Consider the following 27,849-nt stretch of genomic DNA (forward strand, 5'->3'; position numbering starts at 1 on the left):
AAAGTAAACTGGATGGATCAGTTTTGCAGCCCATAGACTTCTATTATGAGGGAATGAATAACGGAATGCCTCTAAAGACATTCCGTTATGCATTCCGTCATGGAATTGTGTTATGGTCCATGGTAACGGAATCCATAACGCAATTCAGTAAATACCACAAAACGAACTTCAAAATATGAAATTCGCTCATCCCTAATAATAATAATAGGCTGAATGAATATTGTTTTCATTATTTTTGTAATGTAGTTTGTTTAATTGTTATTCTGTCGTTGACACCATGGTTATAATTGCCCAGCATTCATTTAGGTCCATCATCATCATCATCATCATCTTCTTATAAGAAGCATTACAAATCCACTTCCTGTTTTGTGAGGAGCTTGGTGAGCGAGGAGCAGCAGTGTCGGAGGCGTGCTTATTTCGGGCTGTGGAGAATAATCCTTATTTCAGTTGTTGCTATGAAGAGATGGAGTAGTTCTGGCTTGAGAAGAATTGATGCTGGATAGCGCAGGCGATGGCTTCTCGTTATCCGCTGCTTTATGATTGTGGAGCCGCATGAATAGTGAATTGCTTTGTTTTCTGTGAGGCATGAAGGTTCCTGCTGTCTGCCACTCATTGGAGTAAGACATTACACTTCTTGGAGAGCAGCTGATTTGAAGCTAATTTGGGCATCTGCTCCGCTTAGTAGTTTCCCAATGAACTGCTGAGAGAAAGAGCTGGCATCTAAAGGGCATCACATTAGTACAATTCCAGAAGTTTGGCTTCAGAATCCTTGGAAGGCGATAAATGGTGGAGATGTAGTGGTTGCTCGATAATTATTCCCTTTGGGTACAGCAATCAAGGTTAGTACCTCGGTGCCCACCTTGTGCCAGCTTGGTCACTATAAATAACATCATGCCTAAATTGTGTTTTTTCGCTGGTAACCAGTGTTTTGTATTTCAGTTACCTGGAGGAACAAGTGGTGATGGACCTGCCAGTTCTTCTTCTGTGCTTCATCTTTTCCCAGTCCATAGTGTCAGCTACTCAAGGTAAATCCAATGTGCTGCCTTTGCCTTGCGTTCATTTCCCAATCAAAAGTGTCTAGCAACCTGTTGCTCCACAGTGGAACTATGAGTCTCATCATCCTCTTTCAGGGGATGATAAGAATTGTGTTTAAAAGAGTCATAGGACTCCACCTATTTTACTCTATATACATTTCACTATTGATGAAATGACATTTTTATATGTAAGAATAAGAAAACAATTGTGTATGTAGAATTTTTTGGTGTGTGATGCTTCCTATTAAAGGGTTAATATGGATCTGTGGCAAATTTGTGTTGCAAAAACCTTAAAGAACGTTATATTTTTATGATTTTTGTTTCATTGTCTTCTACTATTTCATTATTTCCATTATTACATGTTTTGCATGAAGTAATAATATTACAATCAATCGGCCGTTGCAAAGTAACCAAGCATCCCATTCAGGATACAACCGATTGTAAGGAAAGGGTTTGGTACATATCTGATTGTGAAAAGGGAACTCCACCTGGTTTCATACTCATATGGTATAAGATAATGCTGGTTGTTGGGGGAGAGGGGCTGAGGTCAGCCAGGGGTCTTCCAGCCGAGTGCAATGGTTTGAAGGATTCTGGACCCCCCTCTACACCGGTTGGAAATAACTGGAATTCTCCACTAAAATGGTTATTATCACTTATTCTTTATGGTTTATTATATGTGTTACGTCAATGCCAGCACTTACCTGAGTCACGGTGGGTGTCTGCAATGATAAAGGAGGACTACACCCTCCTATGTAAGCACCGTGAGTCCTTACCTGTAAAGCAACAGGGAGAAGATGTAGAAGTGCTTTCATATTCCCTTACAGGTAGAATATAGCCTATTATAAGCCTCTATAGGATGTAATAAGTAGGATAAAACCATCTATAGAAAATAACCCTGGATGAGATGCAACCCTTTATAGGAAATAACCTTGTAGAGGATATAATGTATTGGCTCTTAGCATACATAAGATGTAACTCTATATAGGATACCTTTGGAAGACCCTATCATTTTTCCCCCCTGTCTGGGAAACAACCCTGAATAGGATTCAGCCCTGTAAAGCATCTTACTATCATATGCGCTTATAAAGGACATAATGTAATGTAAGATATAAACCTGTATAGTCTAGACTATATATATATAACACTCTATAGGAAACCACTTTGTACACATCTGCCCATTTATGAGTAATTGCACCCTATTACCTTTTGATATGCCCTGTATGTAAATGCACCCTATATATATATATATATTGTGTGAATAGTCTCCATCGGATTCGCCTCTTTTAATAATACATCAGTACTTTGCTGTCATACACTCCATCTACATGGTAGCCTTTCATCCCATATTTCAGCCAGCAGCGATGCTACATGTGAGAGCCCCAGCGAGCGCCGGCTCCGTTCAATATCCTGTTGATATATTGCACAGATAAATCTGACTAATTTTTGCCCTCATCCTCCCTCCCTGGGATCGAATGCAATATTGAATTATTTAATAATGCCTCATTAATCTTACAAAATTCCAATATAATCAATTAGGTGTCCCTCCAATGTTGCTCAGATGGGGCGTGGAGAGATTCAACTACAAGCAGGGCGGTATTGTTGTCGAGGCAACAATGCGATGCCCAGCGAGTATCGGGCATAGGTCCTGCCCTAATTAACAATTCACTGCACATACTGTAAATAAGGAACTAATGGCCAACACGCGGTGGCATCTCTCCAGGCCTGATGTCTGACTAATATTGGAGGGACACTTTAAATATTATTCTCCAACCCTTTCATGCCGCAGCCATTTTCAGGTTTTTTTTTTTCATTTTTGTTTTTTATTCCCTGCCTTTCCAGAGCCATAACAGTTTTATATTTTTTCCATTCACATAGCCGTAGGAAAGCTTGTTTTAAGTTGTACTTTCTAATGTCACAATTTAACATTGCATACGACGCAGTGGGAAACTGGAAAAATATACAAATGGGGTGGAACTGGAAAAAAATGCAATTCCGCGAGTTTTATGGGTTTTGTTTTTATGGCCTTCTCTATGCAGTAAAACTGATTTGTGCACTTCATTCTCCAGGTCAGTACGATCATAGCAATAATAGATTTTATATAGTTTTTCTTGTGTTGTAATAAAGAAAAAAAACTTTTGAAAAATGAATATTTTCTTTGCATCACCGTATTCTAAGCCCCATAACTTTTTATAGCTACATCTACGGAGCTGTGCGAGGGCTCATTTTTTAGGAGGGAGATCTGTAGTTTTTTTATTGATGTCATTTTGTAGTGTGTATGACTTTTTATTCAGTTTTTCTGAACATGGCGAATCAGCCATTTTGATTTTTTTTCCCTGTTACAGCATCCACCGTACAGGAGAAATACATTTATAGTTTAATAGTCTGGCCATTTTGGAACATGGTGATCCCTATGCTCTTTATATTTTGTATTGTTTGTTTTTATTTTTAATATTTTAATTACTTTTTTTTTTTACTTTTTCTTTTACACCTCTTTTAAGTCCCCCTAGGGGACCTGAACATATGATGGTCTGATTGCTTCTCACATAGACTGCAAAGAATTAGCAATACGTTTAATACGTTCCTATGGAGCCCTGTCACAGGCATAGGAATGTGTTACTGTGGTAGCCTTCAGCCTTACTAAGGCTACCACAAGGAACAAACGGCTTCCCCGACTGCTGAGCGGGAGAGCTGTTCAGGCCCTGAGAGTGCAGTACTCCTGGGGAGAAGACTCTCAGGTGCCTTGGTCGCAACTGACCACGGCATCTGAGGGATTAAATGTCCACAATCAGCATTATTGATGATCGTGGACATTGCCTCTGGGTGTCTGCTGTGCATCTGCGCTGCTATCCGGAAGTATAACGGCGCATGCACAGTTGCTACTCCAAAAGCAGAGGCTTTGTGCCCCTACTCAGAGCAGCATACAGGCGTAAGATTGTAAGGGCCAGCCAAAATGATGGCCCTGTCAATCAAGTGGCAGGGCGAGCAATGCATCTTCAGTTTTGCGGACACCCACTCGCAGGAGTAGGACTCTGGTTGATGAGACAAATTAATTCGCTCATCTCTACTCGGGAGTCCAAGCTGTTTAGCTTTTTGAAGACAAAGAGTGGATAAAATTGTAACAAACCCTCACCTGTGAGAAGTACATCATTAGGTCTGTCCAGGTTTAAACGATAAAGAACTGAAACATGTGGGGTAATTTAATTTGGCCGACATTTCATTCATCATTCTTAATAAAAATAAAACATAAATGCGCTGGAGTACTATTGTATGAAATGTATGAAGAAGCGCAGGCCTCTAAGTAAATTTTGTGCATCTTCTTTTGTGCCAACAAAACAAACCTACTCCAGCAATGAGCTATAATTGAAGCCAATTTCTGGCATAAGTTACGTAGTTGTTAACAGTCCTGAATTTGCAGGAACTGTCCATAATTTTCAGAGACTGTCCTGGCAATTTCAAGCTGTCCTGAAATGGGTGTGGCTTTTATAAGCCCGCCCATAAATGGTCAGCCCAAGATGGGTTTGGGCATTTCCAAAGCAGGGCTAGGGGGGGGAACTAGCTCTCCTTAGGGAGAGAGCACCCTGCTCGGACACAGGCCTCCTACCCAGTTAAGCCAGTACTCTGCACTGATGAGGGGCAATCACCCCGAAACAGCTGTCTGCAGATGAGGTGCTGGCTTATTTAATATCCAAGTCATGTCACATGGCTTATTTTAAGAGCTAAATATTGACTTATAGGATAGCTGCCTTACATCTTGTGGCATTAGAGGCAAAGCTTGTTAAGAGCTCATTTGCATTTCTTCCCTCCCAAAGCAGGGCTAACACGCCCCATATTTGCATAAAATTATAGTAAATCTGTCAGGCCATGTGAGCCCCCCCTCGCTAAGCCTTGCCCAGTTTTTTCAAATGTGGAGAGTGCGGTGTACAAGTAGGAAAAGTCACAAACTTTTGCAAAATGTGCTTGCTCAAAAATGTACAACTTTCGTGTGCTAGAAAATTGGCATGTAGCCTTTTATAACCCTCCTTCCCTGCAAAGGTATACTAGCAAGTCGACTCGTTTTTCTTTACAGTGGTGTCTGTTTCCGGGAAAGGTGGGTGACCATCAATATGGCTTCCCAAAGAGGTGAGGGGAGAATATCTTAAGAGGGTTGTTTCCAAATATAACATTAATGGCTTATTCTTATGAAGGCCCATCACTGTGTGATCAGCGGGGGGCTGAGAATTATAGCGGGACTGCAGAGTTTACGATATGGAGGTGGTATAGATGCTGGGCTTGGTAGTGCAGCACAATACCATTGAAGGTAATAGGCAGCGCTCTATGTAATGACAAGCTGTAGTACCTGGAATAAGAAAACAGAAGGGTCTATAATGCTCCATAGAACAAAATGGCCCCCTCACTTTCTTGAACGTTGGGGTCCTGGACATATCCTTTAAATTAATCAGTGACCAAGACAGAACCTTTTAAAGGGGTATTCCAGTCCACTGGATAGGCGACAAATGTTAGATCAGTTGGGATATGACCACAGAACCCTAATGTTTGATCAAACCTGGGTTCTTCGACCCCTGACCACACAGTCATGTCATAGAGCAGAATTACTCAAACTCGTTGGAAGTGACAAAAGCAGCTCAACATGGCGGTGGACTGCGGTCCCCATTATACTGGACTTATAGTGGATAGGGATACCATTTTTGGCTGAAATACCCCTAAAAAAGGAAGGGCTGGACTGAGACCAAAGCCTGGGGGGAGACCCTCATGACTAGGCCATCCTTCATATAAGATAGGGCCAGGGGCTATCCATAGTATTCAGTATATTGGGCAGACTAGATGGGCCAAATGGTTCTTATCTGCCGACACATTCTATGTTTCTATGGAGGGAGTGGACATTGAGGAAAGGGAAGACCTGTGATAGGGGAAGAGCAAGGAAGGGAGGTGTGGAGTCTGTAGAGGGTGTTATATGGGGGGGGGGGGAATGCAGGGGATAGCAGCCATTTTGGTAGCCATCGCATTTGGGCTTCACTGTTTTCCCCTTGTTTTTTCTTTTGGCTGCGATTGGTTGAGTGGAGGGGTTGGCCCATCGGACTGGTTCTCATCATGGCAGCCATGGAGTTGGTGGTAATTATGGTTCTGGTGTGGTGGGGATAGAGCAATTAAGGCTCTGGACTCCCCAGTTGCAAAAAAGGGCTGTGGTCTGGCAAAGATCTGCCCGGGTTTATTGGGCTTGGGCCCAGGGTTTTGTTCATTCTGCCTCCAAGATGGCGTTCACTGGCTAGAGGTAATATTACAGGGGTTAAATGGGCAGATTTATGTCAGACTTTGGGGCCCCAAGGACCTTCCCCGGTCTTATTTGTTTGAGAGGGGACCCTAATGGATTGAGGCCTGTAGGTGATTCATGATATTATTTATCGCTACTGTGGCCAGCACGCTGATCTGATTGTGGTCATGACGTCAGATGACTCTTGCCTCAGGAGCTGTTCAATGTGGTGTGCAGGGGGCCATAGTGTCCATGGGGCTAGTCAGGACTGTCACATGTGAGGAAAGCAACCGCATCCCTAAACCCCTAGGAGCCGAGGATGCATCCCTACATGGCTTGGTGTATTTGACATTTACAGCTATGGGAAAGCCCTGAGAGATACTGTGGTGGCCATATTAGTTGTCACCCAGATTTCTCATTGTTAGGGCTCATGCACACGACCATATGTATTTTGCGTTCCACAAAAAATACGGACGACATCCGTGTGCATTCCGTATTTCGCGGAACGGAACAGCTGGCCCCTAATAGAACAGTGCTATCCTTGTCCGTAATGCAGACAATAATAGGATATGTTCTATTTTTTTGCGGAACAGAAAAACAGACATATGGAAACGGAATGCACACAGAGTACCTTCCGTTTTTTTTGTGGACACATTGAAATTAATGGTTCCGCATATGGTCCGCAAAAAAAAAATGGAACAGACACGGAAAGAAAATACATTCGTGTGCATGAGCCCTTAATTTTAGGGATTATCATCGCTTTTGTGGTTGAGAATTTTCATCCGTGAAATCCACAAATCCATATCTTATAATTGGTTGGCTGAAGGTTTATGGCGTTCTTGTACCCCGCAGTGAGATGACACTTGCTTTCTTATATTCACACTCATTTTCAAGCTGTAATAAAGCCGAATGAAGCTGTGAACTGTCGCTAAAAATATCTGGACTGCGGGTGTAACTGGCGACCAACTCAACTCTGCTACATTTTTACGCAGCAGTATTTCTTAACATCGGCTCTATAGTCGGCATTTAAAATCAAGCATTTGTGTCATTTATTGAAATAATTATTTTTCAATTTATCACTTACCAAGTGGAAACATCAATATCTGATTGGTGGGCATCTGACACCCAGGACCCCCGCCAATCAGCTGTTTGAGTAGGGACCGATGCTTGCAGTAGCGCTGCTGCCTCTCTCTACATCCCCAGCACAGCACCGTCCATTGTATAGTGGCTGTGCTTGGTATTGCATTCAGCCCGATTCACTTCAATGGGGCTGAACTGCCCCTAGCCCTGCGATGGCTAACCTCCGGCACTCCAGCTGCGGTTAAACTACGACTCCCAAGATGTACACTTGCTTGGCTGTTCTTGGCTGTTTAACCCGTATAGAAATGAATAGAGCATGCTGTGAGTCGTAGTTTCACCACAGCTGGAGTGCCGGAGGTTAGCCATCCCTGGCCTAGGCCATGTGACCGAGGAACATGACGTCACATGGCTATAGGAAAAGCTGGAGAAGGCCATGGTGCCTTCTCATACAGCTGTTCGGCCAGGGTCCCGGGTGTCGGACCCCCACCCATCAGATACTGATGGACTAACCAGATTAAATAAATAAAACTTCTGTCTGGGGTATTAGAAGGGGTAGTTCTGAGATTAAAAAAACACTGCACCTCTCCTGCAGCAACATCACCAAGTGGTAATCACTTGAATAGCACTGAACTGCAGTACCAGACACAACCTATGGTCAAGAGTGGTGCTGTTTCTGGTAATAGAGGTAATCCAATACAATACCTTTAAGATGTCAATCAGGTTCACAGCCCATTTACAGCATTTTATAGTCGCAATACTAAATTCAGACTCCAAATATGCATTTTAGATCCATCAACTGCAACTTTTTGACTGTTTCCAAGTAAGAAAAATCCTTTTTTATATATATATATATATATATTTTTCTATTGCGCTGAAAAATAAGTGGAAATAGCAAATAGGATACAGAAGATTTATATGTGACGTGATTAAATTTTTATGTCTGGATCACTGATGTATCGGTCTCTGGATGATCAGTTTGTGATGTCGGCCTCGTTGTTGAGAAGAAACGTGACTTACGTGCGGTGCTTAAGAAGCCTGGAGAGGCCTCACAATGAAAGGATGTTTTCTCTCATCTGCGCGGAGTCGTGCCGAGCGCTTCCTTCCAGCAGAAAGAGAGAAGACAATAATTGGGCGTCTGCAGGTATTTATAGCTCTGCAGATGACATCCAATGTCGGGTCCAGGGGAGCGAGGTCAGGAGGCTGCTGACGAGTGCGGTACATAGGCCTGTGCCTGATACACCCTCCAATTATTCCTACTCCTAATAACAGCCGTGAGAAAGGAATGACTACTTATAGAAGGAATAGAAGAAGTAGTAATAAATCTACGATTAATGCTTCTATAAATATGAAACAAGCAACACGAGTAATTCTACTAATAGTAAAAGTAATCGGGCTACCTGCACGTGTTGTGGATTACGTGCGTTTCCTCCATGTGGATTTTTGCGCAGAAAAGCGGCCACATAAAATATTAGCAGCAAAGTGAATAAGATGTTCTGAATCTCATATACACGTTGCATATTTTGTATGTGCAGATATTGCCCAGCCGTGTGTATTTTAACCCGTTAGTGACCACCAATGTACCTTTTTACGGTGGTCACTAATGGGTCTTAGGCTAGGCCACCTCCTTTTTTACGGTGGTCCAGTCTAAGTGCTGCATGGGCCTCTTGTGCAGCGGAGAGCAGGAACTCAGCTCTCACATGAGAAGCGGGCTCCTGTACTAATGGTTCGAACCGCCAGAAGCACCAATCCGGGTTGTTTAACCACTTAGATGCCGGGGTCAATAGCGACCTTGGCATCTATGTGGTTTAGAGGGAGTTCTCTCCGTCTCCCATCAGCACCCCTTGAAACAGATCGCAGGGTGCTGATCTACAGCACCCATGGCCGTTCTGCGAACCACAAATTGCTATCCGGAATGCACAGGCACAGGCACAGGCACTGACCGTGGGCCAGCCGCATGCGGATCGCGACCCCATTCACTTGAATGGGTTCTGCGATCCCTCCATTCTGCAAAAAAATAGAACAAATTCTATCTTTTTGTGGAACGGAACCCCACAAAAGCACTCCGTAGTGCTTCCGTTCTGTGGTTCCGTTCCGTTCCGCACAGCATCTCCGAATTTGCAGACCCATTTAAGTGAATTCAACCGTGATGAGGAATGCACACAACCGGTGCCCCGTGTATTGCGGACACGCTGTATGCGGGCCGAAATACGGCCACGGGGTAACGCACGTTCATGTGAAAGAGGCACCTCTCTGGCACAGCGGCTGTCATTATATCACAGTATAATACACTGCACTGCATAATCATTACATAGTATTATAGAAGCATAAAAAGATTGCCTGCTAAAGTACCCTTGTGGGACTATTAAGTGGTTAGAAAAAAGTTTAAAAAGTTGTATAAAATAAAAAATACACCTTTTTGTCCATTGCAAAAAAGCGTTTCAATGGAAAAAATTGCAAAAAGCAGATCCCCTCCACATATTTGGTATCACTATGTCTATAAAGATCCTCACTAAACTATTTTTAATACCATATTAAAAAATATATATATTTGCCAGAATTGCTGTTATTTTGTAAAAATCCAGCTCTTTGTCTAAAAAAAGGGTTTTTATTGTGCAAGTAAAATATAAAAGAACTATTGGGGTCATTGATCAAACTGGTGTAAAGTAGAACTGACTTAGTTGTCCATAGCAACCGATCAGATTTCACCTTTCATTTTTGACAGCTACTTTGGGAAATGAAAGGTGGAATCTAATTGGGCAGCTAAGTCAGTTTTACTTTACACCAGTTTGATAAATGACCCCCATATATTTGGTATTTGGTATCTCTGTAATCGTATTGAACCAGAGAATAAATTGATAATTTATGGTAAAAGTTAAACGTCAACGCAATGTCACGGCCACGGTTATGGCCGTTATGGTTATGGCCGTGACTCCTTGGGAGCCGCATACAGTTGCCCGCGGTTTGGGTAGTTGTTTCAACCGCAGCTTGAGGCATGATGTTGTTTGCCTCAAGTGCGGTTGCCGCGGACAACAGCCATGTGTGCGGTTCCCTTGGAGTTGTGTGCGTGTGTGTATGCACGTTTGTATGTCTGGTGTGCACTTTGTGTTGTCTGGTGTGCACTTTGACACTTTTCCTTCACTGTGGCTGCCCGTGGCAACGTTTGGTATGTTGTACATGTGGTGGCAGGGTCCCGGCCTTCGGGCTGACTCCCAGGACGGCTGCCACCCATGTCGTTGCCTGCGGCAACAGCCACAGTGTGATTTAGTTTGGTCACTTCCCCTTTATGTGTGTTTCCCTTCTGTAGTGCTGGAAGGGTTAACTCCCTTCCCAGTGTGTGTGTGATGTCACTGGGTGTGTCCGGCTGTGGGGTGTGGCTTCTTGGCCTATATAACCTTGGTGTTTGGCATGGCTCAGGAGGTTGCTTCAGTCATGCTTGGCTGGAGCAGCCTCCTGTGCATATTACCTGCCAGTGAGAGCCACCCCTGTGGTCATAAAGATATTGTCGTTATGTTTATGTCTTTATGTGTGTTGATGTTGTATGTTATGTTCTGTTGGGACCTTCCTATGTGTTTGGTGCAGCTTACGGTTCTGGATTCCTGTTTGCGCAGGGATCCAGTCAGCAAGGCTGTGACAGGTTGGTGGAACTAATAGTTCGCCTGTCATTCCCGTAAGGCTGTATGAGTTCCCCTTTTCCCAACAGCTTGGCCATGGAGACTCCTGCTCCTCCGTGCCTAGGAGGAGTAGGTCGTCTTACCCAGCTCCTAGCTCAGGGATCTGCGGAGGGTAAGTCAGGGCTCCGAGGTTCCTGCGCATGGGTCCTCCTCCCTTAAAGGTCGGCCCATGCAGGTAGGAGTTAGGGTCAGGTTAGGGACGCTTGAGGAGGTGACCTGCTCCCTATCCTGTTCTCCTGGCCGAGCAGCCACAACATCACCTGGCATCGCACGGCTGAGGGTTTTCCCCATCCTCAGCCGTGACACGCAAATACTGAGTCAGTGGCAGCATTACTGTTTTTCCCATCCCCCCCAGAAAAAGTAAATATTATATAGTATTAGGGCTCATGCTCATGACCGTTGTTGGCTGATGCCCATGTTGCGACCTGCAAACAGCGGGTCTGCAATATACGGGCACCAACCATTTGTGCACCGCATAACGTGTGTGGACCCATTCACTTGAATGGGTTTGCAATCTGTAAGGTTTGGTGCAAAATGGAGGCACAAAACCACACGGAAAGACTATGGATTCCTTCCACAGGTTTTCTTGCCGGTCCTCTGCACAGCAAAAAAAAAGACCTTGCTCAATTTTTTTGCAATGCAGACAAATCACAGACCCATTCAAGTTAAATGGGTCTGCATCCGTTTGCGCCAGCCACACGGACAGTGCCCGTGCATTGGGGACCTCAATTAGTGGCCCCCAATGCAAGGAAGGGGTGGCACACGTTCTTGTGCACAAGCCCTTAATCAGTAAGTTATGTGTACCCTAAAATTATGCCATTTAAAACTACAACTTGTCCCGCAAAAAAACAGAGTTCATATGGCTCCATTGACAGATAAATAAAAAAGTTATAGCTCTTGAAATGCAGTGATGAAAAAATTCAAACTTAAGCCCAAAAATTCCCACAAAAAATATGTATTTTAATCAGGGGCCATTTTTTTGCATCTTAAAGGGAAACTCTCCAACAATCTGCGCTGCTGGAGCCTAGAAGTTTTTTTGTTTTAGGCCACAGGAGTACAGGCCCCAAAAATTAGGCATTCACTTGACAGAAAAGAACTTGTGATTATGTGGCTGGGGGTACATTAGGCGGTCACTGGCTAAAAATTTTACTGTAGACCAGTACAGGCCCCAAAAATTAGGCATTGACCTGACAGAAAAAAAGAAGTGATTATGTGGCTGGAGGTACATTACACAGTCACTGGATAAAAATTGTACTGTAGGCCACTGGAGTAGAGGCCCCAAAAATTAGGCATTCACCTGACAGAAAAGGCCTTTTATGCCGCTGTATATACATAAGACAAGGACCATTCTTTGTTCTGGGTGGTGGCGGATATCTGTGGGCTGGCATGAGGAAATTCGATTACATGTTGTCGTCACAGGTGTGGAATTCCTCTGAGATCCATGCCTCATTAAGTTTTACAGTTCCATGGCAAATTGTGCCAGCTTCAGCCTGCCTCTTCCTCTGCCTGTCATTTTCAAAATGACCCTGTGCCTAAGTCCCTAGAGAAGAGCAGTATTTGTGGAAGCAGGTATATTGTAGGCCTCAATCAATATTTGGTCGAAACAAGTAAATCAAACCCCTTAATCAGTATTTTGTGGTAGCAGGTATATCACACCCCTCAAATTTTTTGGGGGGACACAACTGTTATATCACACCACCCTGTTTCTTTGGGGCAACAGGTATATCACACCCGTTGCAATTAGTTGTTCCAATAGCGTTTGTCCTATAAAAAAGTTATAAAAGTTATAAAACACAAAGAGCCAATCAGTATTTAAATATAAGAGCCAATCAAAATTTTACATTCATTCATGTAAATCCTGGCAGACTGTGCAGCACCAACCCCTGGAAGTGACGGCCCATTTGCCGTCTTTATACGACGCCATTATAGGAGAATATTTAATCCCTGGCTGTGCAGACGATTGGCAGCAGAGGACATTACTGTATATCATGTGCTGTCTAGTGAGAGGGGCGGCTGAGCATCAACAACAATCTGGCGGTAAATTCTGTCTTCTACATAGATGGTGATCACACCCATCAGGCGTAAGATCCCTACACATCAGCAGGAATAATTAGAGAGATTTTCAGTAGTCTTGAAAAGATGTGTGAGCTTTCCAAGACAAAAATCTAATTTAGGCCACCTGCACACAGGTACGGGTGAATGTAAATAAGATCCACTTATTTCTGTAAGGATTTATGTGCGTTTCTGCAGCATATCCGCACCAAAATCTGCAATGTCTAACAGCGGTTTTTGTTGCGGATTTGATGTGGTTTTGCCGCAGATCTCATCCTTCCATTGAAAAGGGTGAAATCCGCAGCTACAACCACAAATATAATGGACATGCTGCAAATTACGAAATCTGAAATGCAGGTTAATATCTGTGAACATTTGTGGAATCTCATACACTTTCTCATATACTGTAATACGCTGCGGTTTTTCTGCACTGGAATCCGCGAGGAAAAAAACGCACGTATTCCGCAACATGTGCAGGTGGCCTTAAGAGGTTGGTTATACTTTGCCATCAATACCTTTTACCTTTCTTTACCTTTTTCTTCCTGATAATGTATCCTTTAGGGTCCATTCACATGTCCATAGTGTATTGCGGCTCTGCAATACACCCGGCCGGCACCCCAATAGAACTGCCTATTCTTGTCCGCATCCATTCCTGCCCCATAGAGAATGAATGGGTCCGCACCCGTTCCGCAATTTGCAGAACGAATGCGGACACATTTATGGATTTGTGAATGGACCCTTAGATAGATTATCAGCATCTGATCAGCAGGGGTCTGACCCCTGGGACCCCCGCTGATCAGCTGTTTGAGAAGGCAGTGGCGCTCACAGTTGTGTAACGGCCTTTTTGCTGCTTCCCGCAGGCCAGTGACATCACAACTCTTTCACTGCAGCTCAGCAACATTCACTTCAATGGGGCTGAGCTGCGTTTGGCCACGTGACATAGTTGTGACGTCACTGGCCTGTGGGAAGCAGCGAGAAGGCTGCAGCACTACTGCGAGTCCCACTACCTTCTTCTTCCAGCTGATCGGTGGAGGTCCCCTGCTGATCAGATACTGATGATCGATTCTGAGGATAGATCATCAGTAAAAAAAAATTGAACGAGCCCCTTTAAATAGAATTCTTATACAGTTATACAGTTTAATGCACACAGCTCATATGCAGACATGTGTTACCGTGGCTACAAACAAAGCATGTGTTGACAGTCTGATTTTTGCAGTCCCTTCCGTTTTGCCTCTTGCTAACCTACCGATGGATGAGAGTATGACAACAGTGCCCGACTGCATAGGGTTTGTTTGAGGCCTGTAACCATGGAGACACATAGGTCTGCAAAGGAGCTGTAAACATAATAGTACAATATTTTCAAGACTGTACATAAATCGATTAGTATTTTAAGTTCGTATTATTGAAGAAAAATGTTTGAAAACGTATTCTTGCCATTTAAAGAACGGTGAATTTGCTTTTAAGATGAATTTTTGTAATTTTGATGGGAAGTGCTTTTTAATTATTGGATATCTGGAAAGGGTTACCGAAAATGCTAATTGATAACCTCCTCATGCTGCAAGTTTTTTTTTTTGGGCGTGGGAACCCATTTCTCATGCCCTTGTAGGGTGGGGTATATGGAGGGGTCTGGTAAAGAAAAGACTTGCTGTGGGGAAAGGTTTCTTGCACACGACGGCTGTTCTTGTCCGCATTTTTTGCGGGTTGGATGCGGATCCATAATCTTCAATGGGGCTGCAAAAGATGGGTACAGCACACTGCTAATCTGTATGTCTGTATTATGGATACCCTATAGAGGGCAGGACGTTTTGTTCCCCAAAATGTAGATGACACACAGAAAACCTACACAATAAAATAGAGCCCACAATGTACCCAATACATAACATAATTCTTTATTGCAGTATACAAAAAATTATTGAAAGATTGCTAAAATCGCATCATATAATAGAGGTGACAGAAATGACGCCATCCAAGACCTACACGGGGCACATGGTACTATGTACAGCTGTAACTAGTAACAAAGACACTGACACCGAATACATGATTTCTATAATTCAACATCTATATAAAAATCGTAACGCAACACTTATGTACCAGTGGCAAATAACACCAAATAAAGATATCTATAACTCACCCATGAAGTACGTATGGTCAGGGATGGCGATTCGTGTTTTGCAGAGAGCAAAAACAGCTATGGCACCCCTTAATTTAATGCGTGTTGCTTCTGTTGGATCACAGAGAATGGAGCGGCTGTCATGGAACAGCTGCACCATTTGCTCAAGAACAGGAGCCTGGAAGAGTGCACGTAACCAGTGCACAGCCAGGGACTGAATATATGTATAACTGTAAGGTAAATTATTATAACCTGTTGTGTAATATGTGTCTTCTAGGAGCATGCAGGGCAGGCTGCCACCCGACAAATGGCTACTGCGAGGGTCCTGGAGAATGCAGGTGTGTACTGTGCAGGAGACCTACTTTAACAATAGGCATTGTATCATTTGTGTTCTAGGATTCAGTATCGTGCTCTGCCCCCTTGTGCCCCGTACTAGGTATAGCACAGTGTATCAATTTTGGATGGAGTGTTCCTTTAAGTCTTGTTTTTCTTTTTTGCAGGTGTCACACTGGCTGGAAAGGACCGTTCTGTGACCAGTGTATCCCATTCCCTGGTTGTGTCCATGGAAGTTGTAATAAACCCTGGCAGTGTATCTGCGACGAGGGCTGGATCGGGAGCCACTGCAACATTGGTGCTCGAATCATTTATACAAATTCCCAATACTCAAAAATTGCATTTTTAATAATTTGATTAAAAAACTGGTTGTTAGTGTCTCTTGAAACCTCTCATAATGAATTTACATACTATGCATTACAACAACTTACTCCCTATTCACAGGATGTGTCAGATTGGGAGGGGTCAGGCTGCTGGGACCCCCGCAGATCACCAGATTAGGGGCTCTTGTTCTCCCATTTGAGTTCACCAGCAGACACGCATTTTAATGGGACTGTGTAGGATGGCCAAGTGTTCAAGTATCCCTGGCAGACCCATAGAGATGAATGGAGCGGAAACGCTCATGCATGTCCGCAGCTCCATCCAAGTCAGGGAAGACGGGCCCCCGTTCTTGTGATCGGCAGGAACCCCAGAGGTCAGACCCTGGCCGATCATTTATCCTCTATCCTGCGGATAGGGGATACGTTTTTGTAATGAGACAATCCCTTTAATAATGGGAACTATTCATAATCTGCTAATTATTATTACTATAATAAAAATCCGTTAATCTGGAAATAATAATTCAGAAAGTCTGGTTTTCATTCCGCACAGATATGCAATATCATATGGGACATTACTGAATAGAAAGAATCAGTGAGGAGATCTCTCTACCTTTTAAACCAGTTTTATATATTTTTCCATGTCTGATAATCTAGAAAATCCAATGATCGGGACCCATTGATCAATGAATGCTACCAATAGAAAAACTCAATTTACAGGAATGCCTCTCATGTCCGATGCATGAAACACACACTACCAGCTAAAGCAAAGGAAAACTGTGACAACAGCGCCACCTGCAGTTTAGGCTGGAAAATAATGTTTTACTGATTTTTTTCTCTCTCCCTGGGTTTCTATAATATTTTTGGTGTTATTTATAAATTACACCTTTTGCCCCTCATATTGGCTATACTTGCCCCATCACAGAGCAGTGCGTGCCAGCTGTGCCCAGCCAGGGTTTGGATAAGGTGCTTGGCAGAGGAGTGACTTACGCTGGGTTCAGACCTGAGCGTTCTGAAACGAGCGCTCTGTATGCGCGATTGTACGGGTGTTTACAATCGCGCATACAGAGACTGGCGTTCACACATTGTCGCGCGTTCCCGAATTTCTATGTGCGGGAACGCGCGACAAACGCCCCAAAAAAAAGCTCAAGCACTTGTTTGAGCGTCGGGCATTTTACAGCGCGATCGTACACGCTGTAAAACGCCCAGGTGAGAACCATTCCCATAGGGAATCATTGGTTCTTGCCTGTTGTGCGTTTTACAGCGCGTAGGAACGCGCTGTAAAACGCTCAGGTGTGAACCCAGCGTTAGAGCTCCTGGGGCCCAAACCAAAATCCATAATAGAGCTGCCAACCTACTATGTGCCACTCTGTTGGTATCTCATGTGGTATAAGGGCCTTGGGGCTTTTCAGTTCTATGGCCCAGTTGTGTCCTCTACCCCTACATCCCCTTTTGCTACATCCCTGGTGTATGAGCACCCAAGGCAGAAATAGCAAACTCAATCCAATTACAAAAACACATGAGAAACCCCCATAAAGGTACAAAGAGCAGAATTTTGAATACAGCTTTGTGTGTGAACGGAGCAGAGGTACATGACTGGAGCAGTTCACTGTAGTGTATTAGAAATGTAACATATGTGTATTTCCTGCAGATATCCATCCATGTGCTGCTGTTCCCTGTTCCAGTAACTCTACTTGCATCGAAACGGGTGATGGTGGATACATCTGCCTCTGTGCTCCGGGATTTACAGGAAGAAACTGCATGGTTAAAAGGGGACCCTGCAATACGAATGGGTAACTGATCGCTTTTAAATTACTTTCACACTTGCGCTAGGTGCGGATCCGTCTGGTATCTGCACAGACGGATCCGCACCTATAAATGCAAACAATGGTATCCGTTCAGTGCGGATCTGTCTGCATAACAGCTTTTTCAGATCTGAGTTTTCACGACCATTGGTGGCAGCGGAGCGGCATTTCCGATCAGAGTCCCAGTTAATCTCTGGGGCTCCGATCGGTTACCATGGCAGCCAGGACGCTACTGCAGTCCTGGCTGCCATGGTTACTTAGCTTATACTTACCTGCGCTGTCTGTGGCCGGCCGGCGCTCCTCCTACTGGTAAGTGACAGGTCTGTGCGAAACTAAGTAGATGAAATGAAAGGGTTACTTCAGTAAAACTGAAGCTCCGCCCCTCCTGCCCTGAGTTAGGCATAGTACATATACTGCTTAGTTTGGGCAGGTTCATATAATGCCAGACACCGGCATGATGGTGGAGACAGGAGGAAGCCAATTATTAAGGGAAATACATTTTAATTAGAAGGATCTTGTGAAAATAAGGCTGCATTCACATTTCCGAGATGATCAGGCTGCCTGATTCAATACAATTTGCATGCGGATGGGACCCCGCACATCCATGTGGCTGCACAATTTTGCAAGAAAAGCCAAGACCTTATTTTTAAAATCCTGAGCCCATTGACCGCTGCATGTGGGTGGAGTTTTATGCCGCCACCAAAGAGTGTAAATGCAGCCTCAGATAATTAAGATGATTAAACGCAGCACATGCGGGCATTTTTCGTAGCAGTCTTTTTTTTTTTATGCGTCATGTTCTGGCATTTTTTTCTTTGATTTCTTGTATTTTTTCCCATAGACGTGCATTGTTTTGCTTTTATTTTGACATATTTTATAAAATGTATGTGCCAAAGAGTGTTACATTTTTAACGACTTTTCTTTACCAATGCATTTTTTGCATACTGCTGTAGACATTACAGGGGTATGCACTTTCCTATGTAAGAAAAAAAAAAAAGATTAAAAATGGTCAATGCTCAAACACACCATATAGCCCTAAGTGCCACAAAAAAGTCTTAAATAATGCTGCACAAGTCAGGTGTTTATAGATGTGCTTTTGGACAAAAAAAAAAAAAAACAAGTACACCCAAAAACTATGTGAAAATGTCAAATGTCATGTTTTTTTCTCAGCTTTTTTTTTGCTAGCAAAAAATTGCTGCAGCACCAGATTTTACATGTTGACCAATAGGAAGTTATAAAGCTGCAAATAGAAACAGCTTTTTTTGTGGTGGTGTTTCAAGACAGTTTACATTTTTTTTCCTTGGTGTTTTTTTTCTTTTCAAATCACAGCATTCTCTGGGTGCAATGTTTTTCTGGCAACCACAGACAAAAATGCAAGTAAAAAAAATGCATGAAATGCATGGTATTTTTTACAATGTAGTCAAGGTAGGTAGATGGGTCCCATCTAGGGTATGTGTTGTAAGGGCAAGTGCTGATTGGTTCCGTCTCCTATAATTATAAATCACTTCCTATATTCTTTGTAATGAAATTCCTTGTAATGTAGTGAACCAATGAAACAATTAATAATCTGACTGCAGATGATCACATTCTAGCAAATGCCCAGGATTCAATTCGGAATGGCGGCACCAAACTACCCTCTCTATGTATCACACCATCAACAATAAACGTATTCATCTGCTCAAATCCCACTCCTGACACCAAGTGTTTTAACGTGCATTGGATGATTTGAGAATAAATAGGTGATATAAATATAATATTAAATATAAGGTAAAACAGACAAATCACATACAGAACAATTAATAATCAATCACATGGCCTGCACAGTACAATATTGGGAGGACTTCTGCCCCATGGTGATACAAGAGACAGACAGACCCACAGCCCCCTTCCTGGATGGTGTTCTCGATGGAGTTACAATTAACTGTCTTTGCAGATAAGATCTCTGAGATAATCACTCAGGAATGTTGCCTTCTCAGCACATTGGGCGGTTTGTGTATGTCATCTACTTATTCCTAACTCACTACATTACAAGGAATATCATTACAAAGAACATAGAAAATAATATAATAATAAAGGGGACAGAACCAATCAGTACTTATATATATATGTAAAATACCCTTACAAAACAGGGTAATTCTTATATAAAGCACTCATGGTGTCATTGTGGCTGAGATCAGGTATATCTTGGTATTAGTTTTATGCTATCATTAAAACTTTCAAAGGAAAAAACAACAACAAAGTTGATTAAACTTATCACTGAGTTGTGAGGTTCATGGTCTCTTGTGCTCAGTAAAAACCTAATGCATGAGTATAAGTGTATCAGAGAACTGCTGCCCTGGCTGCATCAGTATTCAGTGCAGTGATTATAATTTGTGATGTACCTATAAATCCTGGAGAATGTTTGCCAGGTTCCTGAATCTCCAGGACGTGGCCCCAATGTTCTACAAACCGCAGGACACCCAGCTGTCTCCTGTTCTAAGGACGACTGTTCCGCTTGTCTCATTAGCTGTTTAGACATTTGAAATTCAGATCCAATTAAAACATCTACTGTCCTTCTAAACAGCTAAAAATATCCCCGCCTGATCTCTGAACCTGCGCCGCGTTCTGCGCCTCATACTGGGAGTACTGGAGGTGGGTTATGTATGATAAAGATTATCTGTGCTTAACACTATGGGCTGCAGTAAATATTCAAAGGGCAGCATACTACAGATAGAATGCTAACATGCTGATAAATGATGGCACCATATAAATAACATTTATTATTATATTAATAAAAATATTCCACTTATCCACGTATATATTCATGGACAGTATTATAGTAGTTATATTCTTGTACATAGGAGCAGTATTATAGTAGTTATATTCTTGTATATAGGAGCAGTATTATAGTAGTTATATTCTTATACATAGGAGCAGTATTATAGTAGTTATATTCTTGTACATAGGAGCAGTATTATAGTAGGTATATTCTTAACCAAATCTCTTTTTATTGAGAAAGCAAATAGATATAAAGTGCCACAATACAGCAAACGCCATACGCAGATGGCATCAGAATAGTGCAATCAAATATAACAAAAGTCAAACAAATGAAGGGGGGGGGGGAACACAAATAGACAAACAGGACAACGGACAGGGATAAAGAAATACCAAACAAGAAGAAGGGAGGGAGGGAGAGGGAGGGAGGGGGGGGTGGTGGGTTCAATAATGGCGGTGTCAGTCAGATCATGACAGGGTCTTTCAAGACGCCGGGTGGCGATAGGCTTTCCAGGGACTCCATATGTCCAGAAAACGAGGGCGAGTGTGAGATTCCCAGTGAGCCAGTTCTTCAAAACGACATATCTGATCCACTTTCTCTTGCCACATCAGCAGCGTAGGTGCAGAGTCGTTCTTCCACAGCAGAGGGACTAGCAGGCGGGCAGCAGTTAGAAGTAACGTTGGTAGGTTGTTTTTAGAAGGGGCGAGGGTTATATTGGGGCACCAAAGCAGGACTAATTGCGCATCTAGACTTATAGGGGAGCCGCAAATGCGCCCGATTAGGCTCTCAATCTGTGTCCAGAAGGGACGGATTAGACTGCAGGACCACCATATGTGAGATAGGGACCCCTTCTCTGTTCCACACCTCCAGCACTGATCGGGTATTTCGTGATTAAGATTATGGAGGAATTCTGGCGTTTTGTACCAACGCGTAAGAAGCTTAAAGGAATTTTCCTGTATTTTGATACAACGACTGAATCCGTGAGAGTTGGAGAGGATAAATGCTTTTTCGGGTTCTGAGAGGGGGTACGAGAGCTCCTTCTCCCAGGCCACTAAAAAGGATAGTACTGGGGGTGTGGAAGAGAGTAACTCCTTGTAGAGAGTTGACAGGGGCTTCTTCGGGGGGATCGGCATATCTAGTTTCTTTTCCAGCCAGGTGGGTTCTTCCGTGCAGAAGGGAGGGAGTTTCAAAATCGCAGTATCCTTGCGAAAGGCAGCAAGAGCCAAGAAGGATTGCTTTCGAACCTCAGGCAAGGCCCGAATCGTGTCCCATGCCAAGTCCCCACTCGCAGATACAACCTCCTGTAGCGTGTGGTTAGACAACTGATACCAAACACCTGAAGGGGCAGTGGTCTCGGGATGAACTAAGTTTTGCAATAAGTGCAGAGGGAGGCGAGGATTCGGGAATCTCAGATCTTTAGATCTATAGAGTTTAGCCCATTCAACGAGCATGCCCTTCCAAATGGGGGAGGCAAAGGAATGTGAGGGCGTACAGCTACGGACCCCCCACAGGACGAGATAATCTTTGTATGTAGCGAGGCCTCGCTCTAAAGCTGTGCATAGATTTGGGGGGGCTTCGGGAAAGAAGAGAGAAGCACCTATTTAGGTGCGTGGCAGTGTAATACAGGTGGACATCGGGAAGGCCGAAGCCACCAAACCTCTTTTCCCTCGTCAATGTGGAGTAAGCTATCCTAGATGGTTTGTTCGACCAGAGGAAAAGGGAGAATCTCCTACGCAACTCTGTAAAGTACGAGCGCGGGAGCCATATGGGCAACGTCTGCAGCAGGTATAGGAGTTTGGGGACAATGAAGGTCTTGAGATAATTCTTCCTGCCTATCCAGGAGATGAAGGGAAGTTTTACCGACTGTAGATGGGATTTAATTGAGTTGAGCATAGGGGTGTAATTAAGGCTGTAAAGGTCATTCAGATTCGCAGAGATGTGAATCCCCAAAAATGTGATGTCCCGAGCGGCCCAAGTGAAGGGGGTGGAGCGTTTAAGCGACGCAACAAGAGCGGGTTTACATGTAACATTCAAGGCAAGGGATTTGCTATAGTTGATCTTGAAATTGGAGACCCAACCGAATTCTTCAAATATAGAGTGTAGCCGGGGGAAGGATGTCTCAGGGTTCGTGGTCATAATAAGGAGGTCGTCTGCAAAAGCCGCCGTGAGGTGAGTGTGGGAGGCTCTCTGAAGACCTTCAATATCGGGATCTTGCCTGATTTTGCACAGGAGAGTTTCCATGACTATCACAAAAAGCGAGGGGGAGAGAGGGCAACCCTGCCTAGTGCCATTAGTAATGGCAAAGGCGGGTGAAAGAGTGCCGTTGACTTTGACCCTGGCAGAGGGGGCAGAGTACAGAGAGAGGATAGCGGAAATGAGTTGGTCAGGAAAGCCAAATTTCGACAGAGCCAGTGACATATACTGCCAGCTCACTCTGTCAAAAGCTTTCTCTGCATCAGTGCTCAGCAGAGCTAGCGGAGTAGAGGTAGACCGTGCCCAGTTCATGAGATGAAGGAGGCGAACAGTATTCTCATTACCCTGTCTGCCAGAGACAAAGCCAACTTGTTCTTTGTGAATAACATCCGGGAGAACTTTTTGAATCCGTTGAGCCAGGATCTTAGCCCACCATTTAATGTCCGTGTTTAGTAGGGAGATAGGGCGGTAACTGCCACATTGCAACGGGTCTTTATTCTCCTTATGGATAATGGTGATGTGGGCTGTGAGTGACTGGGCAGGGAGGTGGCCACCACCCAGGAGATAATTACATAGGGAGCTAAATTGAGGGGCTAGGACAGATTTAAAAGTTTTATAATAAGAGATGGTGAAACCGTCAGGGCCGGGACTGCGACCGGAGGGGATAGTGGCTAGGACTTTCAGGACTTCCGGGCCAGAGATGGGAGCTAATAGTTGGGAGGACTGATCCGGGGATATAGAGGGAAGCTGAAGGGAGGAGAGGAATTTATTCGAGGCCTCCGCGACGGAGCAGGGAGATGACCCAGGAGGGGGCGGGAGGTTGTAAAGGTCTTCGTAGAAGGCACAAAATGCTTTGGCTATATCAGGGGTAGACTTAAGGTGATTGCCCGCCGCATCTTTGATCGCCGGAATGAAGGAGTCAGAAAATTGTTGTTTAGTTAGCGCCGCCATAAGTCTGTTCCCTCTGTCGCCATGTGCGTAGGATTTGAAGCGCGCACGAAGGAGTAATTTAGCTGAAGTAACGTTCAACATATCTTTTAATTGAGATCGCGCGACAGAAAGCTCCTCCGCAAGGCTTAACGCTTGGGATTGCTTATGGCTGAGCTCGAGGGTGGCGATACGGGATAGGAGGGTGGACATGGCCTGGGCTCTTTGTTTTTTAAGATGGGAGCCGAGAGCGATAAGCTCTCCACGGATCACGGCCTTGTGGGTTTCCCAGATTACAGCGGGGGAGGGAGGGGAGGGACCTGCGGTGTTAGTACTGAAGAACTCCTGGAGGGAGGTGGCTACTTTCCCCGATGACACCTGATCCTGGATGATGGTCTCATTGAGACGCCAGTTCCATTCCCGTGTAGGGAGAGTGGACAGCGAAACTGTCAGAAAGACAGGGGCGTGGTCCGACAACGTGATGTTGCCTATTCGGGTGTTTACAATTTGTTTGACATGCTCAGAGGAGAGAAAGACATAGTCTAATCTGTGGTGTGAGGACTTGGCATGGGAGTAGAACGAGTAGTCACGACCCGTGGGGTTCAGGGTACGCCAGGTATCAATAACACCTAGTTTACGCAGAGCCACCTTCAGGCGTCTAAGACGTACGTGAGTGATAGCCGATTTCCCCGAGGAGGAATCCAGAAGTGGGTCTAGGGTCACATTAAAATCTCCCCCCAGAATTACCATACCCTGTTTGAATGCAGCCAGCGCAGCGAGGGCCTGAACCAGCCATGCAACCTGTCCCCTATTTGGCGCGTAAATATTGGCCAGTGTAACCGGTGTGCCCGCTATAGAGCCCTTCACAAATAAGTACCGGCCATCAGGATCCGAGGAGGAGGCTGTAACCGCAAAGGGTACCTGCTTGTGAATGGCAATACTGACACCCCGGCTAGCGGAGGCCTGCGCACTGTGGAACCACTGAGTGAACTTTTTGGAAGGAAGATTGGGAATCTTACCTGCCCGGAAATGTGTTTCTTGAAAAAAGGCTATTGAGACTTTGTCTTTTTGTAGTAAGGAAATCACCTGGGATCTTTTGCACGGCTCGTTCAGGCCCCGGACATTAAGGGAGGAAACTATAAGAGAAGCCATGTTAAGTCAGCAGGAAAGCACAAAGCAATCATAATCTGAGCGAACCAAGTAAGAACATTAGGATGGGATAAGAGGACACAGAAGGGGAAACACATGAGGGCAAAAGAAGGGAGACAATAATGCAAACAGTAAATCATAATCACAGAATGCAGAACTAAGAGCTCCACGGAGCGCCTGGGAATCAGAGGATCCTTTCTCATCACGGCCTGGTGCCGGGATCCATCAGGCGGGGGGTCTCGTAGAGCTGGGAGAGGCCATGAAAAGGCCATCAGGTAACAAGGAAGTCAATGAGGGAAACAACGGCAAACAAATCCCCTGTGCAGAGGGGGTGGGAGGGGAGAGGTAGATAACATTCAGGAAGATGAAGTCCTCAGGGAGGTGAACAAAGGCCTGGATACACCTAGAAAGGCCATGTCAAAAGGCTAGACGGCTCCTATGCATGTCCTGAACAATATAACAGGAGAAAACCGTAACTTCCGGAGGTCCACTTCAGGAGAACACCTGAACTGTGAACGGCGAAAATGGTAGCCAACGTAGCAGAGAAGAATCAGCGATGAGGAGAGCGACCCGCAGCAGCGGAGGCCTGGGGACTCTGACTGGGTCGGGATTTCTTCCCGGCAGGCACAAGGGACCAGGTGTCTGCAGTCGGAGGCGAGGGTATAGGATCCCCCTGGTCTGCTGGCATCCAGGACGGAATTTCAATTGGAGCAATACCCAGTGGGACCCAGGCCCCGGATAGGTCCTGAGGCGTGCGTATGGTGATCTGCCGTCCGTTTTTGACGACGGCCAAGCCAAAGGGGTACAGCCAGCGGAACTGGGTCCCGGAAGATTTAAGAACTTCAAGAAGCGGACGCAAAATACGTCTCTTTGCCAACGTGGAAGGTGCCAAGTCCTGAAAGAACTGCAGCTGCGAGCCTTCATATTCCAGGCGGTCCGCCTCTCTACTGGCTTTCAATAGAGCCGCAGTGTCCACAAAACTGAGGATACCGCAGACAACATCTCTCGGAGGGTCTGAAGCCTTTGGCTTGGGGCGAAGAGCGCGATGTATGCGTTCAATGACAATATTTGCTGCTCTTTCTGGAGTTAAAAGATTCGCGAATATTTCTTTCGCGATTTTTTCAAGAACTTCCGATGCGAATATTTCAGGGAGGCCGCGGATGCGAATATTACGTCTACGGCTGCGATTTTCCTGATCTTCAATTCGCAGGAGGGCATCGTTAAGAAGATCTTTATGCGATCCGAGGGTGGAGCATGTTTCCTCACCAAAGCGAATAATCGCGTCTTGCGAGTTTTCCAGTGCAGCGACTCTCTGGCCGATGGATCGGAGATCGGTCTTTATTTCAGTCAAGTCCTGCTTCAGGGGAGCTAGCGCAGAGTCCAAAATTTCGCGAAGGATCGCTTTTGAAAGATTCGTTCCCCGCTTGCGATTTTTATATTCGGAAGCATCCGAAATACTTCCCGCTTCCGAAAATTCATCCGGATCGGAATGAATAGAAGGAGCCGGCGCCATCTTAGGTGTCCCAGCAGCGGTGCCCTTGGCAGCTTTCCTCAGGAATTTCTCCATGTCAGGCTGTTTGGAGCGGCTCACAGGTGGGTCAGCAGGTTCCCTGGGGCGATCTCTCTCCACTTTGCCCATTTCAAGCTTCTAAAAGGTGCTATAAAAGGGGGTTTGTGCCGGATAGGATGAGGAGCTCAGTCACCGGCAGCCATGCAGCTCAGCGGCCAAACTCCGCCCCCCCATAGTAGGTATATTCTTGTACATAGGAGCAGTATTATAGTAGTTATATTCTTGTACATAGGAGGCAGTATTATAGTAGTTATATTCTTGTACATAGGAGCAGTATTATAGTAGTTATATTCTTGTACATAGGAGCAGTATTATAGTAGTTATATTCTTGTACATAGGAGCAGTATTATAGTAGTTATATTCTTGTACATAGGAGGCAGTATTATAGTAGTTATATTCTTGTACATAGGAGGCAGTATTATAGTAGTTATATTCTTGTACATAGGAGCAGTATTATAGTAGTTATATTCTTGTACATAGGAGCAGTATTATAGTAGTTATATTCTTGTACATAGGAGCAGTATTATAGTAGTTATATTCTTGTACATAGGAGCAGTATTATAGTAGTTATATTCTTGTACATAGGAGCAGTATTATAGTAGTTATATTCTTATACATAGGAGCAGTATTATAGTAGTTATATTCTTGTTCATAGGAGCAGTATTATAGTAGTTATATTCTTGTACATAGGAGCAGTATTATAGTAGTTATATTCTTATACATAGGAGCAGTATTATAGTAGTTATATTCTTGTACATAGGAGCAGTATTATAGTAGTTATATTCTTGTACATAGGAGCAGTATTATAGTAGTTATATTCTTGTACATAGGAGCAGTATTATAGTAGTTATATTCTTGTACATAGAAGGCAGTATTATTGTAGTTATATTCTTGTACATAGGGGCAGTATTATAGTAGTTATATTCTTGTATATAGGTGTTATGGACTATTGATACAAAATGGATACTTGCTTGTTGAGCTAAGATGGTGGCCAGGCATTCAGCCAACACCTATAAACTAGAATCTTACTTTGTGTTTTTATCATGTGTTTCTTTGTGGTTTCCGTTCAGCTCAAGCAAGCAGCTACAAAGAAAGAAGTAACGGTTTCACCCAGGAACAAGGGGGGGAGGGAGAAGGAATTTCCTCTGGCCGTCAAGGTTACAGAAAAGTAGAGAGTTCATAGCCAATAGAAAATATATACTTTATCTTTCACCCCCCTCCCACTCCCTCCTCTCATGAAACCCATGTTGTTTTCAGAAATAAACCAGAGATACTGATTAACTCCATGTAGTGAGTTGTCTGTCTGATCTCTCCGTGCACGTATCTTAATTAATTTGGAGCAGTACATCAAATCAATCTGGCAGCTTTGTCAGAACCAGAACAATTTTGGCACCCAACGTGGGGCTCGAGGATTGGACCCTCTGTTCCCGTACCCCCAGAGACCAGACGAGGAGAGGCGCACTAACGGACACCGGGATCGCAACCCGTGATATGAGGTAGGAAAATTGAGTCATCTTGCCTATAAAGTGTCCCCTGGTGTAGCCTCTTGGTGTTCGTCTGAGGGAGGGGTGCGGAAGCAGTCTGGGACGTCCTCGAGGGCATGAAAGT

General features: G+C 44.3%; 1 protein-coding gene across 1 annotated transcript in view; it reads left to right on the forward strand.

The window, feature by feature from the left end:
- The first annotated feature begins 407 nt into the window (after positions 1-407).
- Positions 408-27,849, forward strand: part of LOC122921854 (protein delta homolog 1-like) — a 36,431-nt gene continuing 8,989 nt past the window's right edge. Inside the window, exons 1-5 of the mRNA XM_044272136.1 lie at positions 408-839; positions 940-1,025; positions 15,473-15,533; positions 15,696-15,826; positions 17,497-17,638. Of these exons, the coding sequence (XP_044128071.1) occupies positions 962-1,025; positions 15,473-15,533; positions 15,696-15,826; positions 17,497-17,638 (398 nt within the window). The 5' untranslated portion in view covers positions 408-839; positions 940-961. The remainder of the gene's footprint in view (positions 840-939; positions 1,026-15,472; positions 15,534-15,695; positions 15,827-17,496; positions 17,639-27,849) is intronic.

This window comes from Bufo gargarizans, chromosome 11, assembly GCF_014858855.1.
Source record: "Bufo gargarizans isolate SCDJY-AF-19 chromosome 11, ASM1485885v1, whole genome shotgun sequence".
NCBI lineage: Eukaryota > Metazoa > Chordata > Amphibia > Anura > Bufonidae > Bufo > Bufo gargarizans.